Below are 21188 nucleotides of genomic sequence, written 5' to 3' on the forward strand. Positions count from 1 at the left end.
AATTCCTAGAGGCACACATCTCAGTCATCCCCAAAGCTGGTAAGGACCCCTCCCTGTGTTCGAGCTACAGACCCATTTCATTATTAAATATGGACCTTAAATTATATGCCAAGCTAATAGCTAATAGGCTAAACCCCCTCATTCCTCAGCTGATACATACTGACCAAGTCGGATTTGTTAAGGGACGGGAGGCACGTGATAATACCACAAAAGTCCTCAATTTGGTACACTTTGCTACTACTCAATCAAAGATCCCTATTATCCTACTCTCCACCGACGCTGAAAAAGCGTTTGATAGAATTAATTGGTCTTTTATGAGGTCTGTGCTGGTACACATGGGATTGGGTCCCGTGACACTGCATAGAATTCTGGCCCTTTATTCCTGTCCTTCGGCGAGGGTGAGGGTCAATGGTGAGCTGTCTGGATCTTTCTCCATACACAATGGCACGCGACAAGGCTGCCCTCTGTCGCCATTGATTTTCATCCTTTGCATGGAGGCTCTGGCCGGATCTATACGCGCCAATCCACTTATTTCTGGGATTATGGTAGGTGAACAGGAACACAAACTGGCTCTTTTTGCGGATGACCTATTGGCTACTGTTTCCCACCCGGTGACGTCTCTGCCTCACTTGATGCATGAGTTTGACCGTTTTGGAAAGTTGTCCAACTTTAAAATTAACTTCACAAAATCTTGGGCCTTAAATCTGTCTGCGCATGCTTCTGTAGTTTCGGGTTTGCAGTCGGCTTTCCCATTCCCTTGGCACCCTTCTCATATTACCTATCTAGGGGTTAAAATTCCTAAAAACATGTCGCATCTCTTTAATATTAATTTTTCTCCCATCCTCTCCTCCATTCGAATGGACTATTCCCATTGGCATTTGAAACAACTTTCTTGGCTGGGTAGAATAAGCGTGGTGAAGATGAATACGCTTCCTAAATTGCTTTACCTCTTTCAGTCTTTGCCCATTCAGATTCCAGATTCCTGGTTCCGTTCGCTAAATGTCTTAATTCAGCAATTTATTTGGTCTAGGAAACAACCTAGGATTAAACGTACTCTTCTAACTCGACCAAAACAACTGGGTGGTCTCCAACTCCCAGATATCAAAGCATACTATCACACTATCCACCTTAATAGAATTCTTGAGTGGACTAGATATAGAGAGGTGAAGCAATGGGTTGCCCTTGAAGGTCGCTTCATGAAATTTCCCCCTGAAATAACACCTTGGCTTCCTTCCATTCCTAAACTAGATTTCCATCATCCAACAATTTCTCCTTCCCTTTCGGTGTGGAATTCTTTAAGAAATCTCCCTTATATTTCTTCACGCTTTGGACCTCTTACTTCTTTTTTGGCTAACCCGGATTTTCCCCCTGGTATTGATTTTAATCAATTCCCTAACTGGGTGCGGGAAGGCCTTTTTCGGACTGGCCAGCTGGTGACTAAGTCAGGTATCAAAGCATTTCTTGATATCCAGGAAAGGTGGTCAATACCTCATTCAGATTTTTGGAAATACCTGCAAGTTCGCCATTACCTGTCCTCTGCGGGTAGAATAAATGTTTCTAGTCGAGATCTCACTGCTTTCGAAAAACTTTGCATTTCACCAACCGATCCATCCCACACAATTTCTGCTATCTACCAGATACTCCTTAACAACCCTTCCTGTATCATACCTCCTTGGGCTAAAAAATGGGAATTAGATTTAGGCATTACCCTCACAGAGCAAGAATGGCAAACAATATTTCTCAAGGCACACTGCAGCTCAACTTGCTCAATTATCAAGGAAACGCAATACAAAATTTTGATGAGATGGTATAGACACCCTACACTATTACATGCCATGTTCCCAACAAAATCCAACTGTTGCTGGAGATGTCTTAGGGCTCCAGGGTCATTACTACATATATGGTGGGACTGTCCACAGCTATCTAAATATTGGTTGGAGGTCATTTCCGTTTCACAACAAATTTTAGGCGCGCCTGTCCCCACTGATCCAGCATTTTGGTTAATAAATTATTCTGAGTCCTCACTGGGATACTACAAAAAGTCCTTGCTGCGCCATTTGAGTAATGCCGCAAGAGCTGTCATTCCAATTCTTTGGAACTCTTGTAACCCGCCCACACGTAGGGACTGGTTCCAAAGACTCGATTACTACATGTCAATGGAAGACTCTTCAACCCTCTCCATCAATAGCCCTTTTATTCTCACTAATACTTGGCTTCCATGGTTGGAATACAAAAACTCTATGGAATATAGAAATTATATGTTTCCAGCCGTAATTACCCCGTAATATAGACTGCAGCTTCTTTATATTGGCTAACCACTTACTTTTAAAACATGAAGACCCTTCCCTGTTCCCCCATTTTTTGTTACTTAGTATATAGTTTTTCTTTTTACTTTACCTTCTTTATACTGTGTGATGTGTTTATTGAAATGTAAAAAAGTGGTTTCTAATTTGCGTACATTTGGACACGTACACGTTGATAATGTTTTGCTTCTGTATGATGTACGTTCTTTGTTTGAAACCTCTAATAAAAACAGAATGCAAAAAAAAAAGAAAAATTTGTGGACTAATTTGATGAAATCATGTGTAGAAGATATGGAACACCGCACAGATTCTACTCGATGACCACCTTAAGAATACAAATTTAGATAGATATTCTATCTCAATATATTGTGCATAAGGGAGGTGTGCTACCTACTACCATTTATTGTAAATACTGCAAAAAAAGGGAAAAGGGGTAGTATTCAGGTGCACTGTTCGAGTAATATATGGTAGATTACTAAAAATTAACTTTCATTAGTATATATAAAAATGGTTACATAGTCCCTCTCAAGATTCGTGAACGGCGAAGTATTTAAAAATAAAGATTAAAGAGAGAAATATAAGAATTAAAATAACATGCCAAGGGTCATATCACTTAATGGGCAGATACTCCTGTCCACAGATCAATAAATATGTCTGTAGGCAAAGTATATATGTTTGTGTTATTCAGAATGTACAATCTCATTGAATCTACATGTGGCTCAAAATAAAAAATATAAATATATGATACTGTCCAAACACTTTGTTGTACCATTTATTATGTTTTATGGACAGCAAAAAAAAAAAACCAGTGGTGACTCTTGATTACCAGTGAATATTCTGCAGATCCTAGCACATGACTACTAGATAAATGGCAACAATATATCACTGAAAAGCTAGTATCTATTTGTAACAAATAATGTTGCCATCTAGTTCTGAGATGCTGGCAATTAATGTGTCAGTACTATGCTCTTGATATTATTGGGCAAAATTTCACATATATATCTATTATCAGTCTTCTACTGTTGTTTAAACAGAAAATGCAGGCTGACACAAATGCTGTCAGGTATCACTTCCCCCCCTTGGGGAGTATGATCGGACGTGAGATATTCCTTGTGTGACTTAAATCCTTGTTCACACAACCATTGTTTTGGTGTTATAGGTATATAAAATCGATTCGTGATTAATACACTTTTATATACTGGTCACATCCATTGACTTGAACATAATATATGTCTGTAAGGTATGTTACATCAACACTCATAGATCTAACACTGCGATATCAATTTATGCCTGCTATTTTATGGCCAGGAGATATAAGTTGGCACAAATTATATTAGGGGTCGCTTCATTCAAGGGTTATATACAGATATAGATGTATAACATCTATATCTCTTTCACACTGCACTTTTCTTACTATGGCGGTGCCCTGGGGCGGCTTAGCTGGGCTAGTTTGGGGGTGTCTGGGCACTCTGGATTTGAATCGTAGTATGTTAGGGACCTACCCTACAGAGGTTACCTGGATATGGTGGGTAGCCCATAACCTTGGCCAAGATTATGATAAAAACCTCTATTGATTGCAAAATTTAATGCATTTATATATTATTAATAATTTGGAGTTGTGCACCTGAGATTTGTCTGTTTTTTGTGAAAGCAGACCACACTAACAGGATTCTTCTCAAAAGCTACACCCAGTACACCTACCCCTACAAGTCCTTCCATTTCCTTGCCATCATCTCCCTTACCCAAACCCTCTACAGATCCTGATAACACCAATGATGATGCATTACATGATTAAGGATTTGTTGGCTAGAATGTCTGTTTTTCATATATATATATTTTTTTTAATGCCGATTGTCTTGTTCATGCTCTGTAAAGGTGCAGTATGCAACAGTTATGCTAAGTCTAACTAGTAGTACGTAGTAAAGTTATGCAAATAAAACAAACAAGTTCTGCAAAGTGCTGTAAAGTTATGCAAATTTAATGTACTGTGTATGCAAAGTAAACAGTTATTCAAAAATAAAAGTTTTGCAAAGTAAAAAAAAAACAAAAAGCAAAATGAAACAAGTTTTGCAAAGTAAAGCAGTTTCCTTTTCTTCATAATACAATACAGGTAAATGATTGCTGTACTGTATTGTACTGTACATGTATACAATACTGTACTATAATTATGCATGTACTGTATATCCTGTTGATGCTTTCACTGACTCTTCCACTCTATTTTTACCATTTAAAATTGTTGAACGTGCCAGCTTCTTTCCAGCTTCATTTTATAATTGCTCGTTTAACGACCAATTCGTTTAACGATTGAGTCGTAGGAACGGAACTCTGTCGTTAAGTGAGGAATGTCTGTATAACATTTAAACATTTTTATGAACATTTTTTTTTCACTACTTTTGTGTCAGACACGCCAGAGCTATCAGAGGAGGAGGCCCCCGTGCCTAAGGAGTATGTGGAAGAAGAGCTGACTCTCAGCACATTGCATCTTAGAGAATATGAATTGCAGCCTAAAAGGAAAAGGAAAAAGAAGCCGAAAAAAGTAGCATCTGGTAAAGAGAAAAAAAAAACTCTTCAAGAAGAGTTGGTCTTTTTCTTACTGTAGTTTCTGCCTTTCCTGAGACAACTGTGTATTTCTTTTAGATTCCTTGACCGAACACTTACTGGCTGCACCTTAATAGTGCCAGCTGGCCGAAAACCTGCTGCCTGCCCCCCATTAGTGCCACATGGCGGAAAACCTGCTGTCTGCCCCCCATTAGTGCCACATGGCGGAAAACCTGCTGCCTGCCCCTCATTAGTGCCACATGGCGGAAAACCTGCTGACTGCCCCCCATTAGTAGCACATGGCGGAAAACCTGCTGCCTGCCCCCCATTAGTGCCACATGGCGGAAAACCTGCTGCCTGCACCTCATTAGTGCCACATGACAGAAAACCTGCTGACTTTCTCACTGAGAAGTAACATTCCGGGTATGGGTCACTACAGATCTTTTTGGGGGAGGGTGTCTTATTGCGGGAATAAACCTGCTGGCTGCACCCCATTAGTACACCATGGCAGAAATACCTGCTGGCTGCCCCCCATTAGTACGCCATGGCAGAAATACCTGCTGGCTGCACCGCTTTAAATGCTGCATTATGCCTACAGGACTGACACATTGAGACGTTCGATGCCTGGTATGGGTCCCTACAGCTCTTAGTTGGGAATTTATTGCAAAAATAAAAAAATGTGGTTGCTGAGAGTTGTCTTATTGATTTTAAGATCAATTAATATATTTTGTTTTTATTACTCTATTCGCTACAAGTGAAATATATAATTTGTAAAGAAATTTGTTTTACAGAATCTTATAATGTAACTAGTATTTTAATGTACCATTATTCCTTTTCTCCCGTGTTTTATTCTCAGTGAATTGATTTTATAGAAATTTCTAAGGGAGAATCCATACATTTCTATTTCAGAGTTTAGCCATGGCCAGGATATAGTTGGACCCAATTCCACATCTCCGTGGTTAATAGAAGAATCCAGTGACCATCACAAGCATGTGGATGACCAGCCAGCCAGTCGGGAAATTGTTGATCTTGATCACCACACCGTATCGGCACTGGAAGGTAAGAACCTGTCCCCATCCTAAGTAACCTGTATGAAGCGGTGGGTTATTCCCTGTTAAATAACATTTTCCCTCACATAAGGTCTGACATATCTGATCCTGGGTACACATTAGAACGAGGTCATGAACGACGGAACGATGCCTCGTTCCATCCTTCATTACCTGCAACGGGGCTGCTTCCTATATCACAGCCGGATGATGACGCAAGCGTCCGCGGGAGCGCGCATATTGTCCATACACACTGAGCGATGCGGCCGATATGTCGTTCCGATTCGGCCGGAAACGACATATCGTGCTGCCATCGTCTCAGTGTGTACCCAGCTTAAGAGGGGAAAACATCTCCCATACTGTGACTATTTAAACTCTCTTGGTGTAGTATACTTTTGTGACTTAATACAGTTGATTGACCATCACGTTCCTTAGCAAAAACATAAAAATTTCTCTTTCATCCAATCTGGGGGACACTGGGCTGTAGATTGCGCCAATCCGGGATCATGCACAAAATTCAAACTAAACTTCTTTGAAAACTTGCTCCTCCCCCTCTACATCCCATGAGGCCGTAGGACCTATAGGAGATTAGTTTTATATATGTGCATCATGGAATGGTCATGTTTTGCTGAGCTAGATTCTTACCTTTTAATCTTGTCTACTTTTAATTTTCTAGTTGTTTGCGGAGTTCTCTGAGAAGGGGGGGCACGAAGTAGATCTCATTAGAGCGCCGCCCGTCGCAAATTGCCCCGCCATCCAGATGCGACACCCAGTGCGCTCTGTAAATGCCTGCCCAAAAGAGGGCGTGGCCTCGCAGGTCTCCCTATCGAGCGAGTCACTTATGAATACCCAATAATCGCTAAACAGAAATAATTGCTTTCCAGACTTCTATTGTGTTTCCAAAGCACAAAAGTTCTTATTGCAATAAAAAGAAAGTTACACGCTTTGATCTAATGTAATTGGCGCAAAAGACAATTAAATACAAAGGTACGGCCGGTACTTATGCCTGCGCACTGGATCCAGTAATCTGCTATCAAACCTGATATCTGTGGTCAAAAGGGCATGACTGAGTACTGGCTCAAGTACACAAGTTATGTACCTTACAGGTCACAGGTAAAACAATAGAGACTAGCAAACATGATTTAATTGGTTCATGCTCTTTGTCATTCTAGTACGAAGCAGGTAATAAGTCAGTTCATATGGTGTCATTAGGGGTATGTCCCAGCTCCTCAGAAGTTGCTTTGGGCTCTTTTTATTATCATTATTTTTGCTAAAATAAAGTGAAAAAGGGTGTTTTCACACCCTTTTCACATTATTTTAGTATCACCTATTACAGGGCAATTGGAGTAGAATTTGTAAAACTCTACTCCAACCCCTAAGTATCAATTATTTCTACTTCAGGGTCCATAGGGTCCACAGGGTTGACCTTGGGGATATAGCTGATCAGGATCCATGGGCACCACACAGTTAAGCTTTTAGCTCCCAGGATGCACTTGGGTCCGCCTCTATACCCCACCCCCGAGCCACAGGCACCCCAGTGTAAGTTGGTGCCCGGCCGGAGTCGGTCACCGCGCAGGGGGGCTGCAGGAGCAGCCCCCAGAAGCTTTTTATTTTCTAATAGATTTTATTTATTTTAGTTTCTCTATTTACTACAGACTGCAGCGAAGGGCTGTCTGTACAGGCGCCCACGCTGCCGCTCTGATCCCCGACTGGCGCCGCGACGCCAGTACTGATCTGGGGATCGCGGCGGGAGGCCAGAGTCCGTACTAGCCGGACTCTGTCTACCTCCCAGGACTGCTGCCGGAGTCGCCGGAGATTCAGGTAAGCCGCGCGCCGCTGGCTAGTGGCGGCGCGCGGAATGCCTTAAAATGCAGTCCTTTAGCCTCCGGTCCTGGGGACAGAACGGAGGCTGCTGGCAGTGGCGGCGGGCCCCCCCATAACCCGTGGGACCACTAGACCACCAGGGATAACCGGCAAGCGGGAAGCCAGCATCCCTGGGGTTAATGGCCAGCCAGGGGAGGAAGCCTTCCCTATTCAGAGGCTCCTCCCCTCAGCTCAGCGCGCTTTTCAGCCTGCATGTCTAGCGTCCCTGAGCTGCAGTTCACTCGGCCACTCCTCCTCTGAGGTCTCTGGCGGCCATTTTTTTTCTACATGTGGCAGCGCAGATCCCTCAGGGAGCATGCGGACCGGTCCCCCTGTTTACCTTTCCCCTGTTAGGACAGCGTACACAGCGCTATAGCCCTCCCAGACACTGAATCTGGGCGGTTGAGTGTAGTGTAAAGGTGCAGTAAGTATTTCTTCCTGCACGGTATGTGACTTTTGCTAGTGCTGCTGTCTGTATTTTTCTCTTATTACTGTCAGCTTATATCTATCTTTCCTTCTTCCTTAGCCCTACAGGTGTGGAGGAGGGGCTTTTCTACTAACCTCACATATATAAATCAAGTATTTGTGAGGTCTGTCACATACAGTTGTGTGCTACACAGTGCCATATTCAGGACTGTTGTTCAGCACACAGGGAAGTGCAATTCTTTTTTTCCTCTATTGCCATATATATTTTGTCTGTACATTATATTTGGTCATGTCTGAGGGTGAAGTTGAGCACTCCGGGACTCCAGTGTTGTTTTCCTGCAGGCGCTGCTCTGCGGGATTACATAGGGAAGAGGCATCTCTGGATGGCCTTTGTGACCCTGTGTCAGTTGACTCCTGGTCAATCCAGACCCCCTATGACACAGGAGCCACCATGGGCTATGTTTTCACATATGCTGGTGTCTCTGGCGGACTGCCTTACGGCTCCGTCTGCTGTCCCTACGAGGACTCTGTCCCAGCCTACCATTTCCCATTCCCAGGGTACACCGCAATTATTGCAGAGTTCCTCTTGGTCACAGACTGTGGACCCTTATTCAGGATTGCCTATCTATTTTCAGGCCACTCCTGCTACACAACAGTCTGTGGTGCCTTTCCAGGCCAATGTGGCAGCTCCTCCATCATGGGTGGACGTGCTCTCCAGTTCAGTCCAGAGTCTGGCAGCTGCATCTTCGACTTTTCAGTCGATGCTGCAGAATGACAGGTCTGCAGGGGCGTCTAAGGGTGCACATAAGTTGCATGCGGCGCAGATTTCGGACACTGAGGGGTCCTCAGATGAGGGTGAGGTCCAGGACGACTCCGATTCGTACACCTCGGCTCAGGAGGTGGAATCTCGGTCGTCTATTAATGTACAAGCTCTGGTTAGGGCGGTGCGTGCCATTCTCCTAATAGAGGATGAGGCACCTGCTCCTAAGTCGAAATTCCCTAGTTTTAAAAAGACTAAGGTGACTTCGGCGGTGTTCCCCCTGTCTGATCAATTAACGGATCATATGGCGGTGGCTTGGCAGACACCCAGTAAGAGATTTGTGCCTCAAAAGAGGTTGGCTTCCAATTATCCATTCCCGGAGGCGCATTGTAGGAAGTGGGAAGCTCCACCGGCGGTGGATTCCCACGTCACACGCCTTATTAGGAGTGCTACGCTGCCAATACCGTCAGTTTCCTCGTTAAAGGATCCCACGTACAGAAAGGTTGAGGCTTGCCTTAAGTCTATTTATTCCCTCTCGGGAGCAATTGCTCGCCCGTCCATGGCCATTTCCTGGGTGGCTAAGGCCATTGAGGGTTGGGCCAATGCCTTAGAGAACACTTTTCCTGAGGATACTCAGGAAGTCCAGAGGGCATTACTAGGACAGATTAGAGATGCGGCTTCTTATATTGGAGAAGCTTCCTTGGACGCTAGTCTGCTAACCTCTAGGGTGTCGGCTGCGGCTGTGCATGCCTGCCGCTCCTTATGGCTGAGGTCCTGGAGAGCGGACGCTGATTCAAAGAAGTACCTGGAGGCCTTACCTTTTAATGGGGAATTACTTTTTGGTCCAGACTTGGATAGGATCGTGGATAGGGAATTGGTATGAAATACCGTCGGCCGTCGGCGGTTCGATTCCCGTCAGCGGCAGCCCGACAGGAGCAGAGTGCGACGCAGCGGAAGCCCGACAGCGCTGGAAATCCCGATCGTGGATAGGTAAATATCCACTAACCTAACCCTAACCCTCCTTAGGGGTGCCTAACCCTAACTTCCCCCCCAAGTGCTTAACCCTAACCACCCCCTTCCCCGCTGCCTAAACCTAAGTCCCCCGGGGGTGCCTAACCCGAACCCTCCCTCCCCCTAGCCTAACCCTCCCGGGGGGGTGCCTAACCCTAAGTCCCCCCCGGGAGCCCTAAACCTAACCCTCCCCCCCCCCTGCGGCTGTCCGCTCGTGGCGCCCGGCATTTCACACTTGCCGGGATAAGACAGTCGGGAAGCCGGCTGCCGGTATTGAGGCAGTCGGCTTCCCGATAGCCAGTCTATCCACGGGAGGCAAAGTCCAAGTCGGCCTTCCTTCCTTCAGCTGCAGCATCTGCCAAGGTCCGGCTTTTCGGCCCTTTCGGGTTCAGAGTAAGGCAAGAGGTCAGTCTTTCCCGAGGCAAGCAGCAGTTAAATCTGCCTCCAAGTCCAAGAAACAAACTTGGAGTGCCAGGCGTTCCTCTTCCAAACAGGAAGATAAGCCTTCCGCCTGATGGGACGGGCCTCCCTCTGGGGGATCCCAGAGTGGGAGGCCGACTTCTTCAATTCGCCCAGAGCTGGTTCAATACTACCACCGATGCCTGGGTGCGAGAAGTGGTCTCCCAGGGGTACGCCCTGTCTTTTCGGCGCAGACCGCCTCACCAGTTTTTCTGCACGAGTCCTTCTCAGGACATAGCCAAGGCTATGCTGATCAGGGAAGCTATAGACTCCTTGCTGACTGCAGGGGTCATTGTACCTGTTCCACAATCTCAGCGTGGGATGGGGTACTATTCTACGCTGTTTCTGGTACAGAAACCCAATAGCTCCCATCGACCCATTCTAAATTTAAAGTCTCTGAACAGGTTTCTCAGTATTCCCAAGTTCAGAATGGAAACCTTGCGTTCCATAATTCTGGCTATGGAACCAGGGGATTACATGTTCTCCCTGGATATCCAGGACGCTTACCTCAATGTGCCGATAGCAACGTCACATCAGAGGTATCTGCGGTTCGCTCTGTTGCACCATCACTACCAGTTCCGGGCCCTGCCTTTTGGGCTCTCCACAGCGCCGAGGGTGTTCACCAAGGTGATGGCAGTTATGGCTGCCCACCTTCGGAACCAGGGGGTACGGTTGTTACCGTATCTGGACGACCTCCTATTGCTGGCAAGATCTCCGGAGGTTCTGCTGCAACATCTCCAACTGACGGTGGCTTGTCTGCAGACGCACGGGTGGTTAATAAATTGGAGGAAGTCATCCCTGATCCCATCTTAGCAGATGGTCCATCTGGGGGCCTTCCTAGACTCTCGTCAGCAGCAGATCTTTCTAACTCCAGAAAAGGTATCTTCCCTACAGTTGCGTATATGCAGTTGCCTGGATTGTGCCAGTCTTTTGGTACACTCGGCAATGAGAGTGCTGGGGTCCATGGTGTCGGCATTCGACATGGTGGAATTTGCCCAGTTTCACTCCAGGCCTCTGCAGAGGCTGATTCTAGCAAACTGGAACGGGTTGCCTCACCGGATCCGGTCCCAGACGGTGCTATCTCCGGATGTACGACAGTACCTGAATTGGTGGCTTCAAACAGCTCACCTCCTCGAGGGTCGCCCCTTTTGGATCCCGGACTGGATTCTGCTCACGACAGACGCCAGTCTTCGGGGTTGGGGGGGCGGTGACAGGCTCTTTGTCACTTCAGGGTCGTTGGACAGCGGAGGAAGCGGCTCTCCCCATCAATGTTCTGGAACTGACCCGTGTACAGGGCTCTGCAGTCGGCCGGCACCGCTCTTCGCGGAAGGGCAGTGCCAGTGCAGTCAGATAACGCCACCAAGGTGGTGTACATCAATCACCAGGGAGGAACTCGCAGCCGGGCTGCGATGGCAGAAGTGTCTCACATCCTAACTTGGGCGGAGTGCCACCTTCCAGCGATCTCGGCAGTCTTCATTCCCGGAATCCTCAATTGGGAGGCAGACTTCCTCAGCCGTTACGACGTGCATCCATGGGAATGGTCTCTTCATCCAGAGGTATTCCAGCTACTCGTGGACAAGTGTGGACTGCTGGAGGTGGACTTGATGGCCTCTCGTCACAATTACAAGTTGCCCGTGTACGGGTCAAGGACAAGGGACGACGGCGCCAGTCTGGTGGACGCTCTGTCTGTGAGATGGACGTTTCAGCTGGCATATCTGTTTCCTCCGATATCCCTTCTGCCTTGGGTCCTGCGCAAGTTCAAGCAGGACGGAGGCACTCTGGTACTGGTGGCCCCAGCGTGGCCAAGACGTCCGTGGTACTCCAACCTACAGAGTCTGTCCATCGACGTTCCGTACCTTCTTCCTCAGCGTCAGGACTTGTTGTCTCAGGGGCCCTGCCTTTACCCGGATCTGGGTCGTCTGTCTTTGACGGCGTGGCTCTTGAGACGGCAGGTCTTAAGGTCCCGGGGCTTTTCTAGTTCCGTTATTTCTACCATGCTGAGGGCACGCAAGCCTGCTTCTGCAAGGATTTACCATAGAGTGTGGCACACGTACTTTCAGTGGTGTGAGTCCAGAAACTATGATCCTCAGGTATTCAGAGTTTCAAGGATTCTGGCTTTTCTTCAGTCAGGTTTGGACTTAGGTTTACGCCTTTCCACTCTGAAGGTGCACGTGTCTGCTTTATCGGTTTCGTACCAACGTAGAATTGCTATGTTACCGGACGTACAGACTTTTTTCCAGGGTGTTCTCAGGATTCAGCCACCCTTTGTGCCTCCGGTGGCACCTTGGGATTTGGCGGTGGTTCTTCGAGTTCTGCAAGGACCTCCCTTTGAGCCTCTTGAGTCAGTTGACCTCAAATGGTTAACGCTTAAAACTGTGTTTCTCCTGGTTATTGCTTCAGCAAGGAGGGTTTCCGAGTTGGGGACACTTTCATGTAGTCCCCCCTTCTTAATTTTTTTTCTCCAGGACAGAGCAGTGCTTCGCACTCGTCCTGAGTTTTTACTTAAGGTTGTCTCTAAGTTCCATATCAATCAGGAACTGGTGGTCCCAGCCTTTCAGTCCCCTGATCTTACAGCAGGGGAGACTTCGTTGGACGTTGTCCGTGCTCTCAGAGTTTATGTTGATCGGACTGCTTCTGTTCGAAAGTCCGACTCCTTGTTTGTCCTCTTTGGTTTTCATAAGAGGGGTTGGCCTGCCAACAAACAGACTTTGGCCCGTTGGCTTTGTTCTGTTATTAGGGAGGCTTATATATGAGAGCATTTACCTGTTCCAGCCTCTGTTAAGGCTCATTCCACTCGTTCTGTGGGCCCTTCTTGGGCTGCTAGACGTGGTGCCTCAGCTGTTCAGCTGTGTAAGGCAGCCACTTGGTCTTCGGTTCAGACGTTTCTAAGATTTTATGCGTTTGACACCTTTGCCTCTCAGGATGCATCCTTCGGGTGCAGGATTCTCCTTTCTGCACAGGAGCGTCCCCGCCCTTAGTTGAACTGCTTTGGGACATCCCCAAGGTCAACCCTGTGGACCCCCTATGGACCCTGAAGTAGAAAACAAGAGATATGGTAAGAACTTACCTTTGTTATCTCTGTTTCTATGAAGTCCACAGGGCGCCCGCCCTGACGCACCTGGCTTCAAATGGGCTGTGTTGCTGGTCACCGGTGTTTCCGTCTCCCTTTTCTGTGAGTATGGTTTCTTGTGTGTTCCAGTCTTCCTTCTCTGTTTCATATTCTCCTCCGGCCTAGGCTGCTTACCAACTGAGGTACCTGTGGCTCGGGGGCGGGGTATAGAGGAGGACCCAAGTGCATCCTGGGAGCTTAACTGTGTAGTGCCCATGGATCCTGATCCAGCTATATCCCCAAGGTCAACCCTGTGGACCCTATGGACTTCGTAGAAACAGAGATAACAAAGGTAAGTTCTTACCATATCTCTTGTTTTTTAGTAAGCAGATCGCATTTCCCATAATTGTAATGGGAAATGTGATCTGCCTGGTAGTTACTAAAAATAAATAGTGAAAAAAATACCTAGGGAGGCCCTGTGATAATAACGCCACCTGGAGGTGGCGTTATCCAGGGTCTCCCCAAGTTACCGGGCTCCTACTCTGCTGTAACGGGCAGAGCAGAGCCTGGAGCCGGTCCCAGTGATCAGGTGGTCTAAACGGACCGCAAGCTGATCTCTGCTAAAAAAAAAAAAAAAAAAGTACTTGCCTGACTCCGGGGACTGGTGATCGGGGCTCCGGTGATGTTCTCCCTCCGGTCAGCTGGTCTCCCATGGTGCACTGCGGCCCGGTCATCAGGTGACTGTGTCCCAGTGCAGTATGGGATGTCAGCTGACCGGAGGCATGGAAGACATCACCGGAGCACCGATGACTGCAGGTAAGTGCTGTTGAGGGAGGGGGGTCCGCGAGGGCGGGGCTTAGCACCGGGGGTGAGGGGGGGGGTAGCAGCGGCAGTCGAAAATACAGTGACTAGTGTGCGGAGGGGATTCGCAGGGACAGAGCTTTATCGCAAGCTCTGTCCCTGCAAGGAATTTGTAGTAAATCCCTGTGATATTGCCCTCATTCGCTATGCGAATTCATTTGATAATATCACACTACAATCTGCATTACAAATGCGGTTTGTAGTAAATAGAGCCCTTTTGTGTGGTTTTCCCGCCGAACTGGTTTAACTGGCTATCAGATACTACATACAGAGATTTACATTCTATCCACTAATTCCCTATAATTCATAACTTGCGGACGCATGATGCGATCTCCTTGCCGATAGAACTGGAGAGCTGTGAATAAACAGCGATTTAGAATGGTACCAAACATGACTTGTCTACGATCTTCTATACAGCAGTTCTCAAACTGGGTCGTGACCCCAAAGTGGGTCGCGGCCATCTCAGCTTGGGGTCGCGACTCACATGGGGTCAGGTTGATGACTCCTCTGATCTCTCAGCCAGTGATCTGAGGAGAGTGAAACCAGTTGGTCTGTTATTTCAGACTCCTCGGATCACTGGCTGAGAGATCCAAGGTGTCATCAGGCAGCCCCGTCCCCACCCCAGTGCTCAGCTTCTCCTGTCCTCCTGCTCAGCAGCAGAAACTGACACACAGGAAGCAAGCAAGCATCAGCAGCAGACAAAGGGCCTGATTCAGACCCACTCGCGAGCGGCTGTCCGCTCGCAAGTGGGTGATGTTATGCACTGAGCATGTGCACGACGGAGGGAGCTCTGTCGTGCGCATGCGCCAGACGCGACGAGCGAAGGAAAGTCCTTCGCTCGTTGTGTCTGATCAAAGGGGGCGTGCTGTCGATGTTGATTGACAGCACGCCCCCTTTGGTGGGCATGCCGGGGGCGTGCCTCCCTGAGGGGGGCGTTCCCACGGGAACGCCTCCCGTCAGAAGCCGGCCCACTGACATCACTAGTGATGTCAGTGGGAGTGATTTTGGCTCTGATAGAGCCAAAATCACTCCGGAGCTTGCGGTTGAAAACCTCAACCGCAGGCTCCGGCTCGCACGACCATCGCGGCCATCAAAATGCACGCTCTTATAGGCTGTGGGTGGTGACCCACAGCTATACGAGCGTCCAGGAGGACGCTCCATTTTCATGGAGGGCGGCCCTCATTCAGAGCGTGCGCTCTGCTCAGAGCGTACGGCTCTGAATGAGGGCCAAAGTCCGGCAGATGGCTCCTCTGAGTCTGTCTGCAGTCTGTGCAGATGTTCTTAAGTAAGTGCAGCCTGGGGGGCCGCAGCTGCCAGGGTGGGGGGGACACAGAATGTGTGATTGCTGTGGAGGGGGAAGAAACATCAGCAGGGGAGCATGAGGAATGAGGGGAGTGCTGAGCACAGACCCCATGGAGCAACAAGGGAGCACATAGTGTGGGAACTTAAGGGGGGAAACAGAAAATAAATTAATTTATTAAGAACCCACTCCCTCCCCCCTGTCATCCACCACCTCCCCCCTGAAACGCAGTATGTGTACAATGCAAATATGGGTTGTGCTGGTGTGTATGTTTACACCGATAATGTGCGTTGAGCAGGTATGTATGTTTTGTATTCGCTAATGTGCGTTGTGCGTATCCGCACCCGCATGCAGTAGCATGTCGGACTCCCGCTATCAGGAGCACAATAGCGTCACTAGATATTAATTTGTAAGATTTGGACTCAGCCAATCATCCGAATTCAACACACTCCAGGGGTGTGCCCAGCTGTCCTGTCCCCCGGATTCTATGCCTTGACTGCCGGCTTCTGCTCTGTGACAGTGCTGCAGAATAATGTAATACTGCAGCACCCGGCTCCTGTCACTGCGGAGGAGCCGACATGTTGGTGTCACCCCCTCCGAGGGTGACACCCAGAGCAGCCCTCCCCACCCCCATAGTGATGCAACTGCCGTCATCCCTATGTTCCTGGCAAGGGGGTGTCACCTCCGGGTGACTGCCGCTGGACACCGCATAGCCTGTGAACTGCACGTAGTGATCCATGGGTGGAACTAACAGCGCAGCTCCGTCCTTCTCTCACTGTGTGCAGAATGTACCAAGCATCGTATTATGGATGCTTTACCTCCCGCCAATGATTGCGTGCATAGCGACGTTATTAATGCTGGAATTCACATAGAATTGCAATTAAAATCGCAAAGAACAGCACTTTCGAAAACGGTGAGTTATCCTGTGTCATGTTGCAGTCGGCCTGTCAGGGAGCCTAGATGAATTATGGCTGACACTATCTCTCCAGGCTCACCGGTTACTAAATACTTGGTGATCACCGTACAAAGCGCACTAACGCGAGTGCTGAAGTCACACGTGCGCTGAAAAGGTTTGTGGCCGCGTCAAAAGTGGTGTATCCTTAAGACGCGCCCCTTTTCCTCACTCTTTGGGGTGTGCCTAGCACTTACAGACATGCTGGGCTGCATCCAAGCTCTACACTCGCGAGACATCTTTTTACCGGCAGTGAGCGCTGCACCATAACTTTTCTCACCTGCGGGCCATTGCGGCCCATGTGAGGGGATGGCACTGGGCAAGCTATTTCTGCAGGGCGTCGTCATAAGGATGGTGCATTTTGCAGTTTTGAATTCAGGCAGGGCGTGGCTAAAACAGCCTTGCGGGAACGCTGATATTGCTGACCCTGCACGTTTTTTCCTGTTTAGCTTGGCACATATTTATTATACTTGGTACTGCCCTCATAGCCCACATTTTCTGCTCCATGCTGTCTACATGGGTACTGGTCTTATAACTTACATATTATGTCATGATACACTGCTTCCTTTGTTTAAAAACAGTAATGCCATCTAGCCTCACATGTTCTGGCCAATTATTATGTATTGTATTTTCTGTCATAGCTAAATGGGCTCAAATGTGTCTATGTTTTGGAGTACTGACCTTCCTGGTTCACGTGTTGGCATGTTACATAGATTGCATGCTGCTTTCCAGACTCGAATCATGGCACATTATACTAGAAAGATCTGGCATATAATCCATAGTAATATTATAAGAACGTTAAGTTCTAAGTTGGTGCAAAAACGACTGAACCGATTTTCATGAAAACTGCATCATTTTGTAGTGGAAACTCCTAGAAATAACCTGCACTTTTTTTCTCGTTCCGACAAGTTAAAACTGAGCAACAACAAAAACAAAATGTATTGACATGTCATTATCACCATGGACGCAAGTCTCATCGGTTGGGGCTGTGACGTTGAGTCTTTGTGTTTAGTGTCTATGGTAGTCATCGGAGGCTGCCCTGAGCTCCGCACCATCTATCTGTCTCTGTTCGGAGCCCAGTCCGTCCTAGCCGGTCGGGCGGTGCGGATTAAATCGGACAACGCCACAGCAGTGGCATACATGAATCCGGGCGCACCAAGAGTGCGGGAGCAATGGTGGAGGCACACTGCATTCTATCCTTGGCGGAAATCTTTGTTCCAGCACTGTCTGCAGTGTTCATTCCAGGCGTGGAAAATTAGGAGGCGGACTTCCGTGCACTTTGTCTTGCAAGCCGCCGTCTCTCATATTCCCTGATGATAGGGCGGTTCTCCATATGGTTCCTTTATTTCAATCGAAGGTTGTTTCTGCTTTCCACTTGAACCAGAAAATGGTCTTTCTTGTGTTTTCCCCATTAGAGAATTCACAGAACTGGGACGATTTGCCTCTGCTGGACATCATCCGGGCCCTGCGGATCTACTTGGACAGAACTTCTGCCCTCCGTCGTGCGGATTGCCTATTAGTTCTTTACGATGCTCAGAAACATGGCTGGCCGGCTACGAAGTAGACCACTGCACGTTGGATCCACTTCATCATCTCTCTGGCCTATTCTGATGTGGGGCGACCGGCACCTGCCAGGATGTCGGCTCATTCTACTGTAGTTGGGGGTGGCGACCTCCTGGGCGATGCGCCACACCATGGGGCCTTGGCTGAACAGGTCTGCCATGTAGCTACCTGGTCCTCTGTCCACATGTTTGCTCATTTTATAGGTTTCCTGTTTTTGCCTTCGGCAACGTCCACTTGGGTGCACAGTTCTCCGGTCAGGCAGCCTGAGTGTTTTTCCCCCTGGGGGGGCAGCTGTCGAGCGTCCCATGGTCCAGTGTCCACCTCCAAGGTAGACTGAGCCATCGCCTCAGATTCTACCTGGAGATATGCTTTGGCATCAACTGCTGAGGTAAAGTCCTTTGGACCTTGTTCCGTGAAGAGATGTAGCTGTGTTGGATACAGTAATGCAAATTTCCTGCCCATCTGTGCAAGTAGCGAGCAGATGGAGGTAATTTCCTTTTTTGTAGTTTTGGTGACTTCAGCTGAATGGTCCTGGAACAGGAAAAGTGGATGACCTTCCCACTGGAGAGAGCAGGTCTTCCGAGTAGCAGTACATAATAGAACTTTATAAACTTAATTAAGGCACCTGAAGATAACAGTCCGTGGTTTGGAGCCATCAGACGTACTAGGCGGGCCTATCCAATGTGCCCATTCAATTTCCCAATGCTTCAGCAATGCCGTGACCTCTAACAACGCAGGGAGATCGAATTAAAGTATTTTCCATAGAGTTGGACCTTTTGTAGGATTCAGGAAGGTCCACCAGCCGTAGACTATTACGACGGTATCTATGTTCTGGATCATCCATTTTAGCCAATAAATGGATGTAGGAAGAAGAAAGTTCTGCCACCTGTTTAAGCTCCAAGATTTCATGAAAGGTCGACCATATCTACTGCTCATTAACTGAGACCTGATGAGTGTGCAGATCAATTTCGTAACCGCAATCAGAAACTTGTTGGATTAATAGTTCCATAGTCTCTCGGATGGCCCTAACCACCTCGGCATAGGATAGCGGAGGAGGTTCAGAGGAGTGATGGGGTGGAGAAGTGGATGAGGCAATGACTGGGGGAGAGACTGAAGGTGTGGTTCAGGGTCCACTGTAGGTGAGCAGAGTAGGTTCTGTGGGAGCCCTCTTTCTGGCACTGGGTCTTAGCTGCAGTTGGGGGTGTCATAAATTTACCCATCGGAAGGATTCCTCAGGCAATAAGATGGCAAATAAAAGGAAAATCTATATAATTGGAAATAGGAGTCAAATAGCTATTAGCATGTAAGGGTAGCACAGGTCACTTGTCAAACACTCGGTCCTTTATAATATGTTAGGTAGCAAGACAAGTGAAAGGAAAAAAAATATATCTATAAAAATAGAATCTCACCAAATGTGACGCTACGTGAGGGATATTTTAAAAGCAAGCCACCAGGAACTTCCGAAAACCAAGTAAGCTGTATAACATTGGAGGCTACCTGTAGCTGCAAAGTTATATAGCAGAGGAACCCGAGTAGGCTTTAGATGTAAAATGGCCACTGTCACACCAAAGCTCCCAGCTCGAATTACACTAGCAGGTTCCCAGAGCAGACAGAGCAATGGAAACCACTGGAGCAGTGTCCAGTAAAACCTTGACCCCCGACCAGAGCTTCTCAGGAGGGGTAAGTGGGAGTGCAATGTAGCCGGGCTGCAGAGACGGTGTACAGGCCGCAGCAGCTTGTCCCAGTTGACTGTGCTAGTGGAGATCCCCGTCACCGGTCCTGGGACCAAAGTTGTTATAATGGTGGCAGCTGCGATGGAGTTTACCCGGTGGAGCTGTCTGACACAACACCAGTGCTCTAGCGCCATGCGACCACACATTAGTGCATATAATTACTCTTACAAGTTGGATGCCGCTACTGTATTGTTAATGGGTGTAGTTTAACGCAGGTATACACTATCCTTATCACTCCTAAATGGTGGTTCCCCCTCATTGTTGCATCTACAACAGGCACTTGTACTGCCATAGTCACTGCTCTGTCCACACAGCTGTGTCAAATAAAAATGCATCCCTAGGTTATATTGTATTTTTTACTAATGTATCATTGCATTTAAATAAGCTAAACCATGGAAGTAAATTTGAAAATGAACATAGGCATATACAGTAATTAACAAATTTTCTTTGTCTACTGGTAGAAGATGTTATTAACTTACTACTTTATCTCTGCCTCCAATAAGGTGATGAACTGTGCAGGATACGCAATGCCTTATTCACATGCTGCAAGACGGGCGACTCTGAGACTGCTAAACAGATCTTGCAGGATCTACTCCCCAGCCCTACTGCACAGACACCTCTTCCGAGACCTCCAGCCAAGGAGGTGTTGAGCAGACTGGTGAATGAGCGCCTGTCGTTAGAGCAACGCACACTGCTTCATGTGGCCGCATCAGCGGGACATGGAGAGATGGCATGTCTGCTGATGGATGCTGGTTGGGATCCTGCACTCAGGTAATCGGGCCGCTCCATCTCAAACAAGATTTATTTCCAATTTTAACACTCAGGTGGGCGCAGTTTAAGACTCTTAATAAAGAAAATACTACAATAGCTTTCATTTTTCAGAATAAAAACTTGTAAATCACACATAATTACTAAAAAATAACTTCTGTGGGACCATCATTTGACAAAGGGAACTTTGCTCTTTGAATTGAGGTTGCCCTGAGTCTGTAAGTGTACCAAAATGTGCCTTTAGCACTATAGAGTTGTAGATGCAGGACAAGTCCAACTCGTCCTTAGCATGGGATGTAGGTGTCAGAATCCCAGTACCGGCATCCTAACGGCAAGTATTAGGGTTAGGCAGTAGGGGGGGGGTTAGGGATAGGCTGCAGGGGGTGGTGAGGGTTATGGTTAAGCTGCAGGGGGGTGGGGGAAGGGTTAGGCTGTATTGAAGTAAAATAATTGTGAAGTCCGATCAGCTTACTTGGAGTTCCAAAGTCCAAAAGATTTATTTGCACAAAGAAATACAAAGAGTACCGCCCCTTACAATGCCCATGCGTGGTTGGCA

At 47.6% G+C, this 21188-nt stretch overlaps 1 protein-coding gene across 2 annotated transcripts in view; it reads left to right on the forward strand.

The window, feature by feature from the left end:
• Window positions 1-21188, forward strand: part of ANKZF1 (ankyrin repeat and zinc finger peptidyl tRNA hydrolase 1) — a 78065-nt gene that overhangs the window by 48925 nt on the left and 7952 nt on the right. For both annotated transcript variants that reach the window (XM_088472316.1, XM_088472317.1), the window contains exons 10-12: window positions 4706-4849; window positions 5751-5900; window positions 20368-20635. In XM_088472316.1, coding sequence (XP_088328442.1) covers window positions 4706-4849; window positions 5751-5900; window positions 20368-20635 — 562 coding nt within the window. The remainder of the gene's footprint in view (window positions 1-4705; window positions 4850-5750; window positions 5901-20367; window positions 20636-21188) is intronic.

Source organism: Taudactylus pleione, unplaced genomic scaffold (assembly GCF_031769625.1).
Source record: "Taudactylus pleione unplaced genomic scaffold, aTauple2 ptg000122l, whole genome shotgun sequence".
NCBI classification, from domain to species: Eukaryota; Metazoa; Chordata; class Amphibia; order Anura; family Myobatrachidae; genus Taudactylus; species Taudactylus pleione.